We start from the raw sequence: 22756 nt of genomic DNA on the forward strand, positions 1-22756 counted from the left end.
GATTCTGCACTAACTACAGTACGGAAACCGTTCTAGCCTCACTAACCAATCACCTCCTCCAACTATTCTCACTGGGAAACAGCGCACTGTTACTCCAGTTTGACCTCAGCAGTGCCTTCGACCTAGTAGACCATGACATTCTGATTAATTGCCTCGACTCCATTGGCATTTCCGGACAAGTACTAACCTGATTCACAGGCTTCCTAAAAAACCGAACCTTCCAAGTCCATAACGACAGAACCTTCTCCCATACCTGGAGCAACCCCTGCGGAGTTCCCCAAGGCTCCCCCCTATCCCCGTCACTATTCAACATCTACATGGCATCACTGGGACACTTGTTATGGAACCGTAACCTGAAATCCTATATCTACGCAGATGACATTACAATCATCATACCTATCACCTCACTGTCACATGAGACAGAACAATACATCTCAACCGTCCTCACCATGGTAGAAAACTGGACCACACGCTTCAAACTGAAACTAAACCCAGAAAAAAACAAGTTCTTCCTTGCAAGTCCCAACCACAAACTAACGACCACCACCCTGCATCTCAATGGTTTAACGTATCCAATCAATTCCACTATAAAAATCCTCTGAGTCATCTTGGACCGATGCCTCACTTTGGAAGATCACACCAATGCCCAGGTCAAAAAATGCTTTTCCACCCTTTGGAAACTCCGTTCTATCAAACATTACTTTGATTTCCCCACCTTCAGTTTGCTGGTCCAATCCCTAATCCTAAATACCCTGGATTACTGTAACATCATATACCTGGGCTCCTACAAGAAAACCATTAAACGACTATGACTCATCCAGAACACCGCCGTCCGCCTCATCTATGGGCTTAAAAAGTCAGACCACATCAGCCCTTTCTACAGAAAACTTCATTGGCTACCGTTTGAAGCAAGGGTCATCTTCAAATTCGTCTGCCTCTGCTTCAAAACCCTATCTGGCTCAGCCCCGATATACCTGTCACACCACTTCGTCTTCCCAGGCTCTAACCGTACACGCAATGTCCACCTGTTTGCCTATCCCTCTCCAAAAGGATGCATCTACAAAAGATTCTTGAACAAAACCCTCTCTTTCCAAGCTGGCAAATGGAATGACTGCTTGACCACCCTCATCTCTCTTGCCCCAACTTATCTATCCTTCAGGAAATCTCTCAAATCATACCTCTTTGATAAATTCCTCTAACTCCCGCCCTCCCAACCAAACTACTAATCTCAACCTCACCTCCCTCCCTACCCTTCCTCCCCCTCTTCCCCGGTTATTGTTCCTTTCCCCTTTCTGCACCCCCCCTTGCAACAGTTATTGGATCATTTTGTAATAGCCACTGGTTTATACCATACACTTGATAACTAATTCTCTGTACCTTCATTGCATAAATACAGTTCTTATCTCCTGTAAACTACTCTGAACTGTTTTCTGATACTCTGTAACTTCGCTGTATATGTACAGTCTCTTTTCCTGTAAACCGCTCTGAACTGTTTTGTGGTATTGCGGTATACAAAAATAAAGTTATTATTATTATTATTATTAGATTGAAGTCTCTTTATTGAAGAAGCTTTAGTATATGAATATTTGTGTAGTGGTTTTATGTCTTTTTGATATTCAGCTTGTGTGGAATTATTGTTTGTTATAACCCATTATGATTATGTCATATGTTGAGTATCAAGTTACCCAGAATTTTTAAGGACAATAGCATTCTTTTTGCCACATGGAAAACCTTAAAGTTCATCAATAATTTAACATCTGTACCAGTACAACAATCCACATGTTAATCCTTATGGTTGAACTCCAAAATTCAAATTGGCGAGCCTAAGATTCTCTGGAAACATTGGCTGCAGGTAGGATGATGTATTATCAAATGGAAAACTGCTTGATTTTTCACAACTGCAACAATCATTCGATATTACAAAGTCTCAAGCATATAAATGGTTGCAGCTGAAGCAGGCCATTCAGAAAGGGTTCCCTGATTGGCAAAATTTAAATAATCAGTATAGCTTGGGGGCTTTTGTTTCCAGACAGATTTCCTAGGGCATCAGGCCACCAAGTGGTATAAATTAATATTGGAATATTTGAATAAGAAACCAAAAACGAGCCTAAGGGATATTTGGAGCATTGAGACAAAGTAAAAGATTTCTGCTACTCAATGGCCACGGATTTGGTCGTGGAAGATGTGATGTACAGTGTCAGCATCTATGAGACAAACTTGGTTTTTTCTGTTATATAGGATTTTTGCAAAAATTAGATATTTCTATTATTATTTGGTAGTTATAAGTGTTGTTTTATTGTACCAACTGTTGTATTTTTTATATGCACTTTGTGTATGTTTTAAAATGAATAAAGATTTATTTAAAAAAAAGGAGGTTTCTCAGACCAAGGATTGATAAAGAGTTAAATAAAGCCAACAGAATATGCCACAGATAAATTGAGTGATCACATAAGGTGGACTCTTGCCCACTGAGGTCTATTGCTATTTTATTATATAACTTTTTTTTTTAGGGGCGGGGGTTGCTTGTGCAAGTAATTTGTTCGTGGCAGTGGTTTCTAAACCTGGTTCTGGAGGCATCTCAGCCACAATGAATATTCATGTGAGATTTGTATGCACTACCTCTACTCCATGCAAATCTCTCTCATTGTAGATAACCTAAAAACCTGACTGGCTGGAGTACCTCCAGGATCAGGTTTGGGAACCACTGGTTTATGGGCTTTTCTGTATTTTTGATGATAGGTTAACAAAACACATAACCAGAAAACCTGAATTATGGAAAAACTTTCCCTAATCTCTATAGGGACTTAGAAGTAACAATGAAATATTTTATGGATGTTGTGTAGATTTGTTCAACAGGCGCCTAGTGGAGGTGGTGTTGAAGATGGTATCTTAAACAAGTAGAACAAGAAATATTATTATTATTATTATTATTATTATTATATAGGACGTTAAGGGAAACTAGAAGATTTCATTTATTTGCCTATTCCAAGGTAAATGCTTGTCAATATAAGACTTTTCTAGACAGGACACTTGTGTTTCAAGCAGGCAAACTGCAGTCTTGATTAGGTGAATGTATCCATCAAGCTATGTCTTATTGTTCTTTTCGAAAATTAGTTAAGTCCACTTTGTTTGACAAATTCATTACCTAACTTAGGAGTTTTTAAGACTGTAACTAGTATATTTATTGTATGATTGTACTTCGCTGATTGTCCAGTTTCTCTTCATGTAAACCGCCTAGAACTTCTGGTAATGGCAGTATAGAACAGGGGTGTCAAAGTCCCTCCTTGAGGGCTGCAATCATGTTGGGTTTTCAGGATTTCCCCAATGAATATACATGAGATCTATTTGCATGCACTGCTTTCATTGTATGCTAATAGATCTCATGCATATTCATTGGGAAAATTCTGAAAAGCCGACTGGATTGCGGCCCTCGAGGAGGGACTTTGACACCCCTGGTATAGAAAAATAAAGTTATTATTATTATTAAGGGACAGAAAGGGATCACAGAGTTAGAAGATAGTATAAATGAACAGACTGGATAGGCCAGATCTTACCAAACTTTTTCAGGCTTTGACCTCATTAGTTGCAGCCACAGCAAAGCCTGTAACCCTGCCAAGGTGTGTCAGAATAATGCATCTATATACCTTTGGGTTGGATCATGACCCCTAAATGCATGTGCAACCACATTTGGGAAGCCCTGAGATATGCATATGGTCTTTACCTGTCACCATTTTCTATGGGGTCGATATCAGCATTGTGTAAGCTGGAAGTCGAGGCTCTTACTTGCTTAATCCATGAAGAGCTCTCTGGCTTCTGATATTCAGTGGCACTGAACGGGGCAGGTCTGCTGAATTTTGGCTCTAACCACCCAAGTAGAATCAGGGCAGTGTTGGGGCGTTAGGGCAGAATCAGGAGATATACAGACACCAGTGATATTTAATACCAATGCCTGCATCCCTAACAACAAAACCTGGACCGCAGCAAAGGCAGTACTAATTTTACTTGGTTAGGGATGCAGGTATGACACTGAATATCTTCTGCACTTGTGTAACAGAATGCTAGGAATGATTAAGAAGGGGATCACAAACAGATCTGAAAAGGTTATCATGCTGTTGTACCGGGCCATGGTACGCCCTCACCTGGAATACTGTGTCCAACACTGGTTGCCGTACATGAAAAAGAACATAGTACTACTCGAAAGGGTCCAGAGAAGAGCAGCAAAAATGGTTAAGAGACTGGAGGTGTTGCCGTACAATGAGAGGCTAGAGAAACTGGGCCTCTTCTCCCTTGAGAAGAGGAGACTGGGAGGGGACATGATCAAAACATTCAAGATATTGAAGTGAATTGACTTAGTAGAGAAAGAGAAATTGTTCACCCTCTCCAAGGTGAAGAGAATGAGAGGGCACTCGCTAAAGTTAAAAGGGAATAGATTCCGTACAAACGTAAGGAAGTTCTTCTTCACCCAGAGAGTGGTAGAAATCTGAAATGCTCTTCCGGAGGCTGTTAGAGGGGAAAGCACCCTTCACGGATTCAAGACAAGGTTGGATAAGTTCCTGCTGGAACAGAACATACGCAGGTAAGGCTAGAATCAAATAGGGCACTGGTCTTTGACCTAAGAGCTAACGCGTGAGCGGACTGCTGGGCACGATAGACCACTGGTCTGACCCAGCAGCGGCAAATCTTATGTTCTTATAATTTCTAGGTGCCACCATAAATCCAAATAGTCAATGTTGGTGCCGAGACAGGGCCTGGCATTGAATATCAGGATCAATTTTTGTCAGCAGCAATCAGAGCTTACAAAAAATGCTTGCCATCACCAGCTGAATACTGACCAATACATTTCTATAATCAGCGAGAATAAATTTATTGTATAATAATGTTCAACTGATATATGTTCCCTCTCAGCCTAAAATCAAACCTGCGCTGCTGGTTTGATTCCTGTAAAGGTTCCTATAAATACATCACACAAAATTTAAAATTCCAAGAATTAACTAGAAAATAATTTTTTGATCATAAACTTGTAAGGTGGCAAATGTGAGAGAGGATAATACTGAAATCTTCAATGACAGAAATAAAATTTACCATTTTACTTTCAACCTAAATACACAACATATGTACCATCCATAAGCTCAACTGTTCATCTATATGCAAATCAGTAATAAATATTCAAATGGCTTAGGAAAATAATAATTTTTTTCATGCCAACTACTTAATTACAATTTAAAGACTCAAGACTAAGTTGGTCTCAAAGATGTCTTCAAGTATTTCTTTTTCATTTATAGTACAGCAGTAGTACCTTATTGCACATTGCTTTTGCACAATTCAATTTTACCTATGCAAAATTTACTTCTGCCCAGGACAGTATATAGAGCTAAATCCTGGCAAAATCACTTTCCCCTTTTGGTGTAGTTCCTCCTCCAACCCTTGGTTCATCCTCTGCACCAGCAGCTTCTCATATAGCAGTGGATGATAAGCTCCCAAAGTACAAGCTGCATCATAGTATAACTCATGATAATGACACAGGTCTGTTTGCCTCACTGAGGGGATATATTCATAAACGTTCACTTTGTTGCACATTGACATCATAATGAGGATCCCTGAAAGACAATGAACACATGAAAGATATTTAGCATTGTTTGCTATTTTGTACTCTGACCCTAAGTAGTATTTTATTATTCTGTCATGCTGCCTGATGATTAAAAGTGGGGAGATTTTCATATATCACTGCAGATTCTGCACCAGCTCTTGAAGGGAACATATGGGTTAACTTTGGCTTTGAACATTTTTCTGGGGATAAAGTTCTAGCAGGGATTTGCATAAGCTTTCTCTGTAGAACCTTTCTGTGCATAGCAATGAAAATGTAAAAGCAAAAGCAATGAGCCTCCTTTGTCCTAGCCCTAGCCTTGCTGCACTAGAGGTTTTTTGTGGGCCAGTGAGGTAAATGCTCCGATGCTCATCGGAATTCTATGAGTATTGGAGCAATTATCACACCAGCTCACGCTAAAAACTTCTAGTGCAGCTTGATAAAAGGGGACCTACGCAAATTGGCACTAAATTAACATATATACTTTAAATAACTCAACTGTCAGCTAAATATCTAATGGGTCCTTTTACAAAGGCGAGCTGCCAAGCTGCCCACCTTTGTAAAATCCGCCTATATCCTTAGGATTTTTCTTCTCTCATTGATATGTTTATTTCATTCTTAGAGGTAGATTCAGAGAGATGCTATTGGATAAACAGAAATAACACTGAAAAATTTAAATCATGAATAAGTATTTTTATAGTAAAGTTTTGACATTTATATTTCAAACAGAAAATAAAAAAAAAAGAAGTACATAGAAGAACCAGTGGTCATAATACAAAAGGAAATTGTTATCAAGACAAGTCAGTGCTCTAGTCTAGCTAAAGCAGTCCCTCAAATGCTGCAGCAGCTCCAGTAAAGTCATCTATGCAAAGGTGGAGAGCTATTTTGCTTCAGTCCATTCTTTCTTGAAGCACTTTTTACAATCTTCCATCCAGGTGGCTGATCCATTTGAGTAATGCCTTTGTAGTCGTGATGCAGAGATGGCCAAACCAGTGGAAGTGTGAATGCTTTATCTTTCCTGTCACTGTAGATTTCCCAGTTTCATTGTACCAGTGGTTGAGCAGCGAGAGGCACAGAATCATGTGCAAGTATTTCATCTAGAACAGCGGTCTCAAATTCAAACCCTTTGCAGGGCTACATTTTGGATTTGTAGGTACTTGGAGGGCCGCAGAAAAAATAGTTAATGTCTTATTAAAGAAATGACAAATTTGCATGAAGTAAAACTCGTGGAGGGGCATAATAATAAAAAAAATGTCTAAGTCCCCTTTTGCCCTAAGGCCCTAAACATTGAAAGTAGAAGCAGGGAAAATGTCCATTCTCAAAAAAACATCCAAATGGCCTGCCTCTACATTCAGTTGTTTAAACGCCTAGACCACTACTAGATCTACTATAATCAACCCCCAAAAAAGCCTAAGTACCAAACGACCAACAAAAGCTTTTAGGCGAAGGAGGAATCAGTCCTTTGCCTAAAAGCTGAATTCTGTAACCGGTATCTGTCAAAAAGAACATCGGTTACAGAATCCACCTTTCCCCAGTAATGATCGCGGCAGGAGAGATGATCAGATCGGGCAGAAGGGAACCCAAGCCCTCCTGCCCTGGCGACTACCCACCCGCCGACTCAATCTGGGCAGGAGGGAGTCCAAGCACTCCTGCCCCAGCGACCCCCCCCCCCCGACTCGATCTGGGCAGGAGGGAGCCCAAACCTTCCTACCCCAGCGAAACCCCCTATCCCCCACTCCCAAGATATGGGCAGGAGCGATCCCAGGCCCTCCTGCCCTTGGCGCAACCCCCTCTCATGGTCGAACCCCCGATCGGCCCCCCACCTGCCGACCCCACAACCTCCCCCACCGACCCCTCAACACAACCCCACCCTCAACACCCCCCCATACCTTAAAAACAGTTGGCTGGACGGACATGTCCCAAGCCCGTCCATCCAAAAGGCCCGCCATCTGTCAAATGGCAGGCCTTAGGGCCTGATTGGGCCAGGGCCTCAAACCCCACCCACAGGTGGGGCCTGAGGCACCTGGGCCAACCGGAATCGGCCCAGTAGCCTTAGGCCCCTGTTGTGGGCGGGGCCTTAGGCACATAGGCTGGGTTGGGCTCATGTGCCAATCAAGTCCTAAGAACCGCTATGCAATGGATGGTGGGTCGCGGGGTCGGCGGGTGGGGGCCTGATCAGGGGTTCGTGGGGCAATCATGGGATGGGGGTGCGGTGAGGGCAGGAGGGCCTGGGATCCCTCCTGCCCGTATCTTAGTGGGGGTCGGGGATAGGGGGTTTCTCTGGGGCAGGAGGGCTTGGGCTCCCTCCTGCCCAATCCGATCGGGTGGAGGGGTGGATCGCGGCAGGAGAGATGGCGATCCCAAGTGCCGTTATCGTGGCAGGGGAGATGAGCCATCTCTTCTGCCGCGATCATTGGTAGTGGTGGTAGGCAGGTTGCCGGGGCCAGTGAGCTCATCACGGCAGCACGATCAACTCAGCGGCCCCTTTTTCGGCACTTATACCTGTTTTGACTTGGTCTAAGTCAAAACGTATAAATGCTGACTAGGCAACCTGCCTAAATCTTTGGTTATACCTAACGTGACCATTTATTTTTTTCATCAAAACGGGATATCTATTAATATTCAGACCCGCCCCCAATCCTACCCTAGCTCCGCCCCATTCCTTCCCTAGCCCTACCCCCAATCCCGCCCTAGCTCCGCCCCCAATTTCTTCCATTCATTTTTCATGTACACACAATATCTTATTAATTCATAATGGTAAACATAAAATTTTAAAAAAACCCACAAAGCACACTACGCAGAGAAAATGTTAATTATCATTTATGAGTTTCAAATTTTTTTCAACGATGTCGAGGCATATGAATTTTAAATATGCAATGTCACCTCATTAACTATAGAAAAACAGACAAATATAGTGCAAAATATAGACAGCAGATATAAATTCTCAAACCGGACACATTTTGATCACTAAATTTAAAATAAAATCATTTTTCCTACCTTTGTTGTCTGGTGATTTCATGAGTCTCTGGTTGCACTTCCTTCTGACTGTGCAACCAATCTTTCTTTCTTTCGCATCCAACATTTCTTTCACAATCCAGCCCCATCCCCTTTGGGTCCAGGTTTCTCTCTCTTTTCCCTCTTACCCTCCCCAGATCCAGTGTCAGTTCTCATTTGTACCTTTATTCCAGGTCTCCCTCTCTCCCCCGCCTCTGTTATGATCTTAAATCTCCCTGTTCTTCCCCAGGGTCTCTCCCCCTCTGTCTGAACTTCCCATAGTCCTGCACCTGCTTCCTGTCTTTCCCTGTGGTCCAGGCCTTCCTCTCTCTAGTCTTTCTAATCTGCTTACAACCCCCCCCCCCCACTTTCTCTGCCTCTTTCTCACCTTCCTCCCTCCCTCCTTCCTTCCCAGCAGATTTTACTTATCTCTCTCCTCCTTTTCTCCTCTCAGATCTGGTATCTGTCTCCTCCCCTTCCCCCATGCTCAGGCATCTCTCTTTCTGCGCCCTTCCTCCTGTTCTTCCATCTCAATTTATTTTCTGCCTATGTCTAAATTTTTTCTTACTATTCAGTCCTCAATTTCCCTCTTTCATTGTGTCTACCTATAGCTTGCCACCTTTCCCTCACCCCTTCCAGTATCTAACTCTATCCTCTTCCCTCAATCCAGCATGTGCCCTTTTTTCTTTTTCCCCACTTCCTTCCAGTGTCTGCTCCCCCTCTCCCCCACTTCCATTCAGTCTGCCCCCTCTCCCCCACACTTCCATTCAGTGTCTGTCCCTCCTCTCCCCACACTTCCATTCCGCGTCTGTCCCTCCTTTCCCCCACACTTCCATTCAGCGTCTGTCCCTCCTCTCCCCTACACTTCCATTCAGCGTCTGTCCCTTATCTCATCCACACTTCCATTCAGTGTCTGTCCCCCTCTCTCTACACCTTCCATCTACTGTTCATCCTCTGTCTCGCCCCTTCCATTATCTGCCCTTTCCATCCAGTGCCCGCCCTCTCTCTTCCATATGGTATCTTCCCTCTTTCTATGCTCCTTCCATAAACTGTCTCCTTTGTACATGATTCATTTCAGCTTCCCCTCTCTCCATTTTTCTGTCTCCCTATGCTCTGGAATCTCTCTCTTCTCCTTTCCTTCCTTCCTTCCCACTCCACCCCATGGTCTGACGTCTCTATCTCCTTCCCTCCCCTCCCCCATGCCCTGGCATCTATCTCCCTCCTTTCCCTCTGGCCTTGCATTTGTTTCCTCTCTCTCCCCCCATGCTCTGGCATCTATCCCTCCCCCTCCATGGTCTGCTATCTCTTTTCCTTTCCCTCCCTCCCATGGACTTGGCATCTCTCGTTCTTCTCCCTTTTCCTTCTCTCTCCTTTTGTGTCCAGAATCTCCCACCTGCCTTCCTACTCCTCATGTCTGGTTTTTTTCCTTCACCCTACAATCTTCATGTCCAGCATCTTCCTGTGTTCCTTTTTTCCTTACTTATCTGATTTAGCAGCTTTCTCCCCCTTTCCTGAGCCAGCCAACCCACCATCTTCCCACAATCCCATTCCAGTACTTCCCCTCTTTACCCACAGGGAATCAGCCCTTAGCTTAATTTAGAGGCAAGTGTTCTAGTGCTGCTGCGAGACTGGAGGCGATTCTTAGCTGCCATCAACCCTGCCTTCGGCTGCGCCGGTAATGCTAAACTGCACGGTAAAACCAAAGAGAGAAGCCACGGGACTTTCCCACTTGCCTGCATTGCTCAAAGTTCTGCCGCTCTCGATCCGCCCCTCAAAAACAGTAAGTCACTTCAGAGGGGGGCGGGATCAAGAGAGGCAGAACTTCGAGCAATGCAGGCAAGTGGGAAAGTCCCGTGGCTTCTCTCTTTGGTTTTACCGTGCAGTTTAGCATTACTGGCGCAGCCGAAGGCAGGGCTGATGGCAGCTAAGTGAGCTGCCTAGATCGCAGGGCCCCCTTGCCATCCCCTAATGCCGGCCCTGATAATAGGGAGAGTGATTTCGGACCTGGCAGGCCCCCCCTGACCATTTTGGAGCTGTAGGGAGGGAAGGAGGGAGGCAGGCTTTAACGCAGGAGGGGAAGCGATCGCCGGTCCATTGTCCCTGCGCACAACTTCAGGACGCTGTCCCTGAAAACGGGACATTTCGGCGTCCCAAAGCGGTGGGTCGGGACAACGGGATGGTCGGTCCCATAACGGGACTGTCCCGTTGAAAACAGGATGTATGGTCCTAGTTATACCTGCTGTACAACTAAGTGTAGATCGTCCCACCTCCCACCCTTTCCCCTCCTCTCAAAACGCCTCTTTTCACTCTATGCATTTAGAGGCAGGGGAAAGGCCTAAGCTGGTATTAGATACGTCTAAAACCAGCTTTGGTTATGGGTACTTGGACGATCAGGCTTTTTGATCGTCCAGGTAGCCATTTAGGCCACTTTTTAGATGTTTTTTTGTTTTGATTATGAGCCCCATAGTTTATAAATCTTTCCTTAAGCAGAAAGTGAAGTTTAGGTAGTTTTTCACTTTCTACATGTTGCACTGCTTTCAGCTGTGTATAGCTGAAATTATCAGAAGCAATTAAGGAAAGATTTATAAACTATAAAGAGTTTTACCTCAGGCAAAATTGTGATTTAGATTTTAATCTAAAGTATCAACTCCAAGAGAAAAGATTTTGGTATAGTCCTCTAGGCATTTTTATAGAGGGGAGAATCACTATCCAACTTCTGCCTGGAAAACTTGTGCCTTAAGTGTCCGGTGGTCGTGTCCGCAACTGCCTTCAGCTCTCACCTCTAGCACTGGACACAACCGCCATCTTACACCAAGCAGTCATCGCCAGAAGAGGTGCTGAATTTCATAGTAATATAATAACATCGTGAGAGTTCACGAGATTACATACACACGCACAAACTGCTACTCATATTTGCCATTTCTTCCTTCATCCCAGCCATCTGTTCTGTCACCTCCTTCAGAGCTAGTCTGATGTTTCTCAGCTCCTCCAATAATTCAATTATATCTAATGCATCTACAGGCAGAGGAGTCTTGACAGAGGTGGGTGGGTCTTCTTTTAGACTTCCCAGCAAATTTTCCAGCAGTTTCAGGCTTATATTGTTTAACGGAAGCCATGAGTTGAAGGTTTTCAGATTTTCTGTCTTAAAAGGAGAAAAATTGTAAAGCTGTGAACCAGTAAATGGTGCCCAGGGAAGAGAGTTCAACAGCTACACAGCCATTTACTACGTTTCCAAGTTCCGGAATCTCTGCCCAAAATGTTATGCGTCAGTTCAAGTGAGCAAATCTGGGAAGGAGATGTGGTTAGGTTCTTTTAAATTGTTCACAAGTTATTAGCTTATGTGCCCATGTGCACACAACCTAGGCACTGGCATTTACGTCAGGTTTTCCTTAGCCTAAATGGATACCCCTAGAAGTTATGATGTATAACCGGTGCTATGCGTGATTCTACAAGTTGTGCATAACTTTTATAGAATCGCGCTTAGCACCACACTAGTCAGAACTGATTTTTTTTTAGGCATGATATTTAAAATCAGGATCTTCATGTGTATCTTTGGCATTTGGGTGAAAACATTTAGAAACATAGAAACATAGAAAGATGACGGCAGAAAAGGGCTATAGCCCATCAAGTCTGCCCACTCTACTGTCCCACCCCATTAAGTCAGAGTGCTGCTCGACCCACGTAGAGATCCCACGTGGATGTCCCATTTATTCTTAAAGTCGAGCACGCTAGTGGCCTTGATCACCTGCACCGGTAGTTTGTTCCAGTGATCCACCACCCTTTCTGTAAAGAAATACTTCCTGGTGTCACCACCAAATCTCCCTCCTCTGAGTTTGAGCGGGTGCCCCCTTGTGACTGAAGGTCCCTTAGGAAAGAATATGTCATTTTCCACCTCGACACGACCCGTGACGTACTTAAATGTCTCAATCATGTCACCCCTCTCCCTGTGCTCCTCTAGAGAGTAGAGCTGCAACTTGCCCAGTCTTTCCTCGTATGAGAGACCCTTGAGTCCGGAGACCATCCTAGTGGCCATTCGCTGGACTGACTCAGCTCGAAGTACATCTTTACGGTAATGTGGCCTCCAGAATTGCACACAGTACTCCAGATGAGGTCTTACCATGGCTCTGTACAGTGGCATTATGACTTCAGGTTTACAGCTGACGAAGCTTCTATTGATACATCCCATCATCCGCCTTGCCTTGGATGAGGCCTTCTCTACTTGTTTGGCAGCCTTCATGTCTGCACTGATGATTACTCCCAAGTCCCGTTTTTCTGAGGTCGTAGCTAGTGTTTCTCCATTCAAGGTGTATGTTCTGCATGGATTTCTGCTGCTGAGATGCATCACCTTACACTTCTTTGCGTTGAAGCCCAGCTGCCATGTTGAGGACCAGTTTTCCAACTTGATCAGATCCTGCGCCATACCATCCGTGAGATCGCTTTCACCTACTATATTACACACTTTGGCGTCGTCGGCAAACAGCGCTACTTTTCCCTGAAGCCCTCGGGTCAAGTCCCTTATGAATATGTTAAAAAGGGATGGTCCCAGGACTGAGCCCTGCGGCACTCCGCTAGTCACCTCCAATGTCTCAGAGAGGGTGCCATTGACCATCACCCTCTGAAGTCTTCCACTCAGCCAATCATTGACCCATGCTGTTAGTTTCTTACCTAACCCCATCAATTTCATCTTGTTTAATAGTCTACGGTGTGGGACACTGTCAAACGCTTTACTGAAATCCAAGTACACTATGTCCAGAGACTCTCCCGAGTCTAGCTTTCCTGTCATCCAGTCAAAGAAGCTGATAAGATTGGATTGGCATGACCTGCCCCTAGTGAATCCATGTTGACAGGGATCCCTCAGATTCCCCTCATCCAATATCGTGTCTAATTTCCCTTTAAGTAGAGTTTCCATGAGTTTACACACTATTGATGTGAGACTTACTGGTCTGTAATTCGCAGCCTCCGCTCTGCAACCCTTTTTGTGCAGAGGAACAACATTGGCAGTTTTCCAGTCCAGGGGGACTCTCCCCGTACTTAGGGAGAGATTGAAGAGCATGGCTAACGGTTCCGCCAAAACGTCGCACAGCTCTCTGAGCACTCTTGGGTGCAGATTGTCCGGTCCCATGGCTTTGTTCACCTTGAGTCTTGACAGTTCTTGGTAAACATCAGCTGGTGTGAACTCAAACTTCTGAAATGGGTCATCCATGCTTTGTTTTGCATCCAGCCGAGGCCCGTGCCCTGGTGCCTCGCAGGTAAAGACTGAACAGAAGTAATCATTCAGTAGTTTGGCTTTATCGGAGTCAGTTTCCACATAATTCCCGTCTGGCGTTCTAAGGCGTACTATCCCGTTTGTGTTCTTTTTCCTATCGCTAATGTATCTGAAGAAGGATTTGTCCCCTTTCTTGATGTTCTTCGCTAGAGTTTCTTCCATACGAAGTTTGGCCTCCCTGACTGCTGTTTTGACCACTGCAGACTTTGTCCTGTATTCAATGTTTGCTTCTTTTTCCCCCATGCGTTTGTATGATAGAAATGCTCTTTTCTTCTCCTTGACGAGGTATGATACCTCATCTGTGAACCATTGGGGTTTCCTTTTTCTTTGTTGTTTGGATACCGATTTTATGTAGCGGATAGTTGCCTCATGAAGGATCGATTTCAAGGTTGTCCACATAGCTTCCACATTATCAGTTACTTCTTGAACCTGCAGCGTCTGGTAGACGAAATCTCCCATGCGTGCGAAGTCAGTGCCCCTGAAATTGAGTACCCTTGTTTTTGTTTGTGATCTAGGGAAGCCTTTCTTAAAGTTAAACCATACCATGTTATGGTCACTGGTGGCCAGCATCTCTCTAGTTCTATATCTGGCCTTACATGCTTATACTTAACTGAATAGGCATGTATATACCCAGCTGTAGGAATGCCACAAAAGAAACACACATGCAATCTTAGAATTGGGAGGAGGCGCTCCAAATGAATAGTCTCTCCCTCTTTTTATTGAGAATCATATCTCCATTAATTACTTAGTTAATGCTCTACAAGGTTATAATTTGATAATGCATTTACAGTGAGGATTAAACCAAGGCAATACATTGTTTATCTATATCATGTGCATCTCAAAGCTACTATCTCATGTGACATATGAATACATAATAACAGTTACAATAAAGTGATTCCCAATGTGTACATTTCTGATATATCTCAAATCTTAATATGGCATGTGACAGTCCAAAGGTTATAATGCATGCTTCTTAAGCTCTCTTAATTAGCCTTGCTCAGGCAAAGTCTGATTGTTGTCCATATAAGGGATGCTTAAACAAGATAAGAGATAAGATAGGGATAAACCTGTGTCAGGTTAATAAGTGGCAAGAGTCGGGGAGGGGGGAATGCCTCAGCCTTCTGCTCAAGGTGCAACCCTTGTCCTTGCTTAGAATGTATACGTGGCAGGAGGGAGAGGAAATGAGAAACAGGGCCTCAGAACCAAACCCAGGCCTAGATCCACACACAGGGCCTAGCTTGGTGTGCCGACATGGCCTGCGTTCAGAACCGCCTGTGTGCTAACCTTGCCTGTGTTCTGATGCCCTGGATCAGAACTTATCAGATCTCCATCTCTACACTCAGCTAGGCTAATTTCCTATAAAAGGAAAGTAGGTATCTGTTTTCTCTTATAGAATAAGTTCTTACCAGGTCTTCTCTGGGTGCCTAATTGTAGGTGCCCTGCTATAAAACTGCCCTTCAATAGTGTGTGTTAATGACATTAGTGAACCTTAGTAACTCTAGGCTTTAGTTTGGTCTCTGCATACTGCATGCGTTTTCAATACAGCAGGGAAATACACACACATCCATGTACTGGGAGTGAAATATAAATGAATATTCAACACTCTTTTCACATATGCTCCCACCAGAATCTGGAATGTCCTTCCATAAGAACTAAACTGAACTACCTCACCTTCAGGAAAAGACTGAAAATGTACTTGTTTGAAAAATTCCTCACTGCACAGTAACTCTGCCTACCCTCCAATCCTGGCACTAGCAACCATCCTTGCCTTGCTCATTTGCATGCTCCTCAATCCAGTGGTGAACCTGTAACCGTCCCCTCCAAGCAACTGTACCCAATTTTCCCCTATGATATTGTATCTCCTCGTCCCTTGGCCTGTCTGGCCCCCGAAGCATCAAATCTGTCCTGCTCTCTCTGGGCAGCTTCTTGCAACAATATAACCTTCCCTATGTCCTTGTGTGGGCCTCTTACCTTTGCTTTCATTTCCAAAATCCAACCCACCTGCTAAGCAAATATCTGTAATTCCCCCACCTGAGCACCTTGTCCAGTTAGTCTGTCTTGACTAGATTGTAAGCTTTTTTGAGCAGGGGCTGTCTTTTCTATGTTTTGATGTACAATAAAGAATGACACGGTGACAAAATTCATCACCGTTCCCGTCCCCGCGGGGAAACCATCTTCATGTCATTCTTTAAGGAGAGAGGAAAGAATCAGAGTATAATTGGGCACAATCACTGACCCGCAAGCTTTGCTTTGAAGAATGCTGGTGTAGAAGGACCGAGGTTGAAATAGACACTAGAAAATGACATGGGATTATTTCCCGCGGTTATCCACGGGGATGGGAACGGTGATGAATTTTGTCACCATGTCATTCTCTAATGTACAACGCTGCGTATGTCTAGTAGTGCTATAGAAATGATAAGTAGTAGTAAATCACCTTGAACCTGCACTGGATAAGTACGATTCAGAAATTCTGATTAGATTAGATATCTGTTACTGTAGGTATCCAAAACATTTTCCAATGTATTCAGCCAATGGGGTTAGGGCAGCGGGATGTCGGGGAAGAAAAGGTAGCCAATTCTCAGGCGAAAGCACTTTGATTGTGACCACTGTTTCCCTGAAGGATACGGTTGGTACAGGAGTCAAGATCATTTTTAATTTTGGCTAATTCCTCGTCTTGCCAATGTACCTGTGCATGTTTGGATTGTGGTTCAGGGGAACCGGGTTTGGAAGACGGGGCGAGTAAGGATGAGGTGTCAAGGGGAAAGAGTGCATCGGGGGGTATAGGGGACAGATCAACAAAGCCATTTATCTGATAAGAGGGTGCAGTGCAGGGGGCAAGGGGAACAGGTATTTTTGCCTGACTGAGAGTATTTGAATTTTCTGGGGGTACATAAGGAGCCTGGTCATATCCGCAGGCTGGGGGTTGCAGGGAAGGATATATGCCAGATGATGGTACGGGCGCCCTAGGGGTGATAGGGGCCTTGGTATATGGGGGTGGAGAGGCACCCTTATGGGGACCAAGCTCGGGCGTCATTGGATCTGGGGCCGAAGGGTCAATATTAGTCCTGAGTGGTGTAGCATTACTTGATGTTTTATATCAAATCTATTTTTACTTAATACATATTTTAATACCAAATTCAGGGCACGCAAAACTCTCTTGTCATACACATGTACAATTATTTTTATGGTTATATATTCATAAAGAATTTATTTTGTATTTCAAAAGTGCACTTACCGATGAAACCTGAAGAAGGTGGGTTGGGCTGTATTTTCTCTTTAGTGTTTTCCTGAATGATGTCCCAAAGTTTCCAAATAAACTTGGGGTGGAGGATGTAAAACGGCTGATGTGGATATTTTCTACGGTGTTTCATATAGGGTGTAAACAAGTTGTAGTCTGGCTTCTTATACCACTGAAAAGGAATAATATGAATTCCAATGCTTCAAGAACAAAAGTTACAGTTTACCGCTACCTAATTTACTGTAAATCATATTTTCAATTACACTGTAAATTAACTTTCATGGCCTGAAGGGCAAATGTACTCTTATCATCCCCAGAGGCTTGATTTGCTGCCATTTCATTCTCTCATTTTAAAGTACCCTTGCACTAATGCTTTACACTGTTTTACTTAAATTTCTGCTACACTTCTATTTGGGATTCAATAGTTGAAATGTCAAACGATGATTTATAGCTTCTTGCTGTTGGTCCTTTATTCTTTATTATATACATTACAGGAAAGGTGAGTGCGTCTTGCCATTCTATAGAAATAGTAGACTGTAAGTAAGGCAAAAAATCTGGATAATGAGAACGTTAAATTAGATAATGTGAAGATCGTTCACTGGATTTTTCAGTCATTAGCCAACTTTTCCCTTCACCCATAACCTATTTAACATATACCAATCCACATTTGTAGGTTATCTGTCTGGATTGTTCAAGGCACCTACCTACTATTGGTTTAAAGTAGCACAAAGGAACAGGACTGGAAGTAGGTATGGGTAACTGTGGCATCACATATTAATGTAATGTAATATTAGAAGGAACAAGTATGATTTCCACTGCTGAACTGGCCTGGGAGCTGGAAGAGGACATGAGGTTTCTCAATGAGTGAGAGAACATTGGCATGTGGCATGCAAGACTCCTGCTTTACTTAGCCCTATTAAGTGGGCCACAGGGATTTGGGCCCCATGGCTTGCCTCCCCTCTGCTTACAAGCTTTCAGTATCAACACAGAAGTATATGTAGGCAGCAAAGTGGGCTGCAGGGCCTGGCAGTACTTCACATGTTTTGAGTTTCTGTAGCTTTTGCTGTTAGTTATATGGAAGGGGCATAGGGGCCAGAAGCATGACATCAAAAAGGAAAAGGCAGGGAAAGCGAGATAGGATGGGTAAGGCATTTAAGAACAAAATTGTGGTGGAGAAAGTGGGGAAGGTAGCATAAAGAGGTAGAAAGAAGATGGGATAGCAAGAAGAACAGCACAACAGGCTTCAATGAACAGGGACAAATCTTTATACAAGACATGTTTCAGCATACAGCACCTGCATCAGGGGTCAAACACTGCTGTTGGGTGTAAATTTTTATTTATTTTTAGTATTTACATACCACTTATATCTAAGTGGTTTACATTCAGGTACTCAAATATTTCTCCCTATCTGTCCTGGTGGACTCACAATCTAACGTACCTGGGGCAATAGAGTGTTAAATGACTTGCCCAGGATCACAAGAAGTAGCGCTTGGCTTGAACCTGCAACCATAAGGTGCTGAGGCTACAGCCCTAACCACTAGGCTACTCCTCCCTTTATTTATGTGGTCTTTTTTGTTAGGGGAAAGGGTGGAGAGGCAATTTCTGCTGAAAAGAGAGGAGAGAGATAGTGAATTTGAGAAGGGATCTGGGAGACAGAGAGGTAGAGGTGAACTGAGAGTAAGAAAATGGAGAAGGGGATGTAAGGGAGAGGGAAGGATAGGTAGAATTATGGAGCAGAGGAAGGCTAGGGAAAGGAAAGGATGAGACTGGGATTACAGAAAGGTGAAGAAGAAAGAGGGGATCCTGGAGTAGAGGAGGTATCCAGAATCAGGAGAGGGTAGAACGATTCCCTTATAGCCTCCAGGCCCTTCTATACCCTCAAATCCACAGCCTCTCCATTTCCTTACTTTTGCCCACCTGACACCTACAATCTCTACTCCCCAGTACCTCAGATCTCTACTCATACTCCACAACTTAATGCCCTTCTCTGCCATACATATCCCATATCACCAGCTCTGATCCCCTCACTCACTGTACCCTCCCCCCTCCCAAACCCTTTTGGATCCCATCATTCCCTCTCTACATTTCTCCTTTAATCCCCTCACTTTCCACCCTCCATCTACACAAACCACAAGTTCTCTGATTCCCTCAATCACTTTCCCTCCCCTATCCTCTTATTCTTCTTTAGTCACGTTTTCCCCATAACCCTAATTTTGAGCATCACACTTTCTCTTCTCATAGTTCCTAATCCTGTAATCTCTCTCCCCCCCCCCGATGCCTCATTTATTCTCTGCTTCCCAGGCACACATATCCCCTATGATCTTTAGCATTTCTAGCCTCTGAAGAGGAGACTGATATAGGAATGGAACCTACGTCCCCAGTGATCAAAAACCCTTCCAGCCTGTGGCGAGGACTAGCTCTGAGGAGAATCAGAGGTAATGCCTGAGGTCTGTGGACAATATCATTAATGTGTTAAGTCTTGGATTTCTTTCTTTTGTCTTTCTGCCTAGCTCTTTTAGCATGCATCTTGTGTAAACCACTTTGCTGATTTGTCTTTGAAAGAGAGTACAGAGAATCTGTGAATAAAGTAAATTAAAGTCACATCTGGGATTGAATCCAGGTCTCATGCTCAGGAGCTCTTCAAGTCTCTGAGAAGCAGAAGCCAGAGCCAAAAATGGAGCCTAAGACCCTGTGATCAGCAGCATTTCTGCTCTCTAAAAAGAGAAGGCAAAGTTGGGTAATGAATTCAGGGTTCTGTCTTACATTCTATGACACACATGACTGACAGTCAGCCTGCCAACCCCCACCCCCCATGCCAGTAGTCTCCAACCTTTTTCAAATAAAGGGCCACAATATGAACACGAGAAAGCTCCGAGGGCCACCAACATATTTCAAGGTTACACATACTACTAATTTTGTAAACCATCTTGTTCAGACTGTATTTAAAATTCATATTAATATTGATTCTACACTTCAAGGATATATATTTTTTTAAATCACTATTTTTGATCGTTAACATTAGCAAATTCTATAAATAAGACATCTGAGTAATACATTTGAGATTGTTTGTAGTTACTATATCAAGGCAAGATTGAAATTAATGCATTTACAGGATTTAGAGAATATTTCAGTCAACTGTTTGAGGGCCACAATGGAGGACTTCAAGGGCCGTGCATTGAAGATCACTGCTCTACACTATCTCCATCCCCACATCCCTCAATCTCTTTCTTTGATCATTGCTGCCACTATCACAACCCCCTTCCTAATGCCATCACGGCCCATCCCTCATTCTTGGAGGCTTGGAAGACGGCAGCAGTAAAACACACTGGGACACATCTTCCTTCTCTCTTTCCTAGGACTTGAATGTCTTTTGTACATATTTATGTAAAGTACAATTTTATATGCATCAATTGAAATATATTTTATTGTGCATATTTCTACTAAATGCACTATAATTATGGGACAAAGTTTCAAAACCTTAGTCAGGACTTATGCACACAAAACAAGGAAATCTATATTCAGTTTGGCTGAAAGCATTTAAATTTTCAGCCACTTAGAAATAATTTCATAGCATGTACTAATGTGCTTGCATAAAATGATGCATTGCAGCTAGTGGCGTTTATGTAAACTTAGTTCTCCTGAAATGCCTGAAATGCAGACGAGGGTTTTAAAGGCCTACATTTCAAGTGCACTGGAGTAGTGAGGGTGGGAGGCACCCAGGGCAGTGTAACTCCCCCCCCACTCCCCTCCCCGTTCGCACTTGTGCCCCTTCCCCCATACCTGTTTAGCTTCCCTGGCACGAGCAGCATCTCCAACTTGCTGCTAGCGTCAGCTCTCCCTCTGATGTCACTTCCTAGTTGCAGGACCTGGAAGTTATGTCAGAGGGGAGTGCCGAGGCCAGCGTGAGCAGCAGGTTGGAGCTGCTGTTTGCGCTGAAGAGCTAGAGGTATGGTGGGGGGGGGGAGGGGAGTGAAGGCACACACGTGGTGGAGGAGGAGTGGGAAGGAGCTAGGGGGGGACAGAGGAGGAGAAGTCCCAGCACCACCACCAAGATGGTGCCCAGGGAGGTCTAACACCCCCTTACTATGCCACTGTTCAAGCGCCTAAGTTTTTGGAGAATCATGCTTAGCCACGCCTAAGTCATGCTCCGCCCCATAGAAACACTCACTTAAGCATTTGGTGCCGCTAAGTGCCATGCAATAGGCGCCTATCACACAACATTTTTATTATTAATTTTTAACAATTGAGGTTATTAAGGTTATTTTGCCAACTAAGGTAGGCGCCTAACTTTATGCACCCTTTATAGAATCAGCCCCTGAGTGTATACATTCAAATACATATATAATTGTATACATATATAAGTGGAGTGTACATACATATATATATATATAAGTGGAGTGTATACATTCATACAGAACTGGAGTTTATAAATTCATATATATAAATGGAAGGAAGGGAGAGAAAGAAGGCAAGAGAAGAGGGTGGGGAAAGATGGCCAACTTAACAGGCCCTTGCCACATTTACGTGCCTCTAATTATGTCAGGTCTTTGGCTGGTGTAACTGTGGACATGTAAATTTAAGGCGCACCGATGCCAGGTTATGTGCCCATATGCCATTTTAGAACAGGTGCTCAACACGTGGCACCATGTGGGGAGCCCACTTACAGAATTGCCTACTTAGAGGTAAATAAAGGCAAGACGAGTAAGATGGAGAAGAATATAAGCATCTGTTTTAAAAATCTATCAGCACAATCAAATATTTTCTTACCGCATTAAGATTTAAAGAATATGGGGCAGGATCCCATGCCACTAAAGTGACATCTTTATATATGGAGCTATCACTGAACTGGTAGCTTGGATTCGTAAGGATCTGTATAAACAATAGCATAACATTAATTTTAATTCCATTAATTCTTACCAATCCTGTTGATTAATGACCAATTTTTTAAAATTAATTATCACAGTTAATCTTATCCAGCAGCATCAATGCATTAACTGTTTGTAAAGAGCAGTAAACATTTCTACTTGCACATTAAAAATCATGATACAATATAGAGCAGTGCTCTTCAACCTTTTTACACTTATAGACCGGCAGAAATAAAATAGTTATTTTGTGGACCGGCATCGGTCCACAGACTGGCGGTTGAAAAACACTGGGCTAAGTCGTGGGCCAGACCTCGCCCATCTCTACCCAATCTCCACCCCAGACCCTGCCCCCATAGTTTTAATTGTAACACTATTTTTTCCATTTATTTTTCATATACACACACACAGTATATAATCTTATTAACAATGCATCAATTGCAGCGTTGAAGAACACAGTTTTGGGCCTGATGCACATGCCGGCCCTGTGGACCGGCAGGAAATTTCTGTGGATCGGCACCGGTCCATGGACCGGTAGTTGAAGAACACTGATATAAAGTACTACAAACTACCAGATTTCTGTAAATCTGTGAAGATCTGCGTGCAGCTTTATGTGAAGCAAAGACATTTTCACTGGGCCTCTGAAGTTTTTCTGACAGAATTGTATCATACTTCATGATTGTCTGACAATACAATGAAGAATTTATCATTAAGGCCCAAATTCTGTAACCAGCGCCTAGAGTTAGGCACCTATTTCGGAGGCGCTTAACTAGATAGGCGCCTATCTAAATTGAAGAACAAACGCAATTAAG

At 43.5% G+C, this 22756-nt stretch overlaps 1 protein-coding gene across 1 annotated transcript in view; it reads right to left on the bottom strand.

Moving 5' to 3' along the window:
* Positions 1-4628: 4628 nt before the first annotated feature.
* ST6GAL2 (ST6 beta-galactoside alpha-2,6-sialyltransferase 2) overlaps positions 4629-22756 on the bottom strand; it is a 207100-nt gene continuing 188972 nt past the window's right edge. Inside the window, exons 4-6 of the mRNA XM_033947763.1 lie at positions 21850-21951; positions 17080-17254; positions 4629-5597 (exon numbers count right to left, since the gene is read on the bottom strand). Coding sequence (XP_033803654.1) covers positions 5344-5597; positions 17080-17254; positions 21850-21951 — 531 coding nt within the window. The 3' untranslated portion in view covers positions 4629-5343. The remainder of the gene's footprint in view (positions 5598-17079; positions 17255-21849; positions 21952-22756) is intronic.

The sequence above is a fragment of the Geotrypetes seraphini genome, chromosome 6, assembly GCF_902459505.1.
Source record: "Geotrypetes seraphini chromosome 6, aGeoSer1.1, whole genome shotgun sequence".
NCBI classification, from domain to species: Eukaryota; Metazoa; Chordata; class Amphibia; order Gymnophiona; family Dermophiidae; genus Geotrypetes; species Geotrypetes seraphini.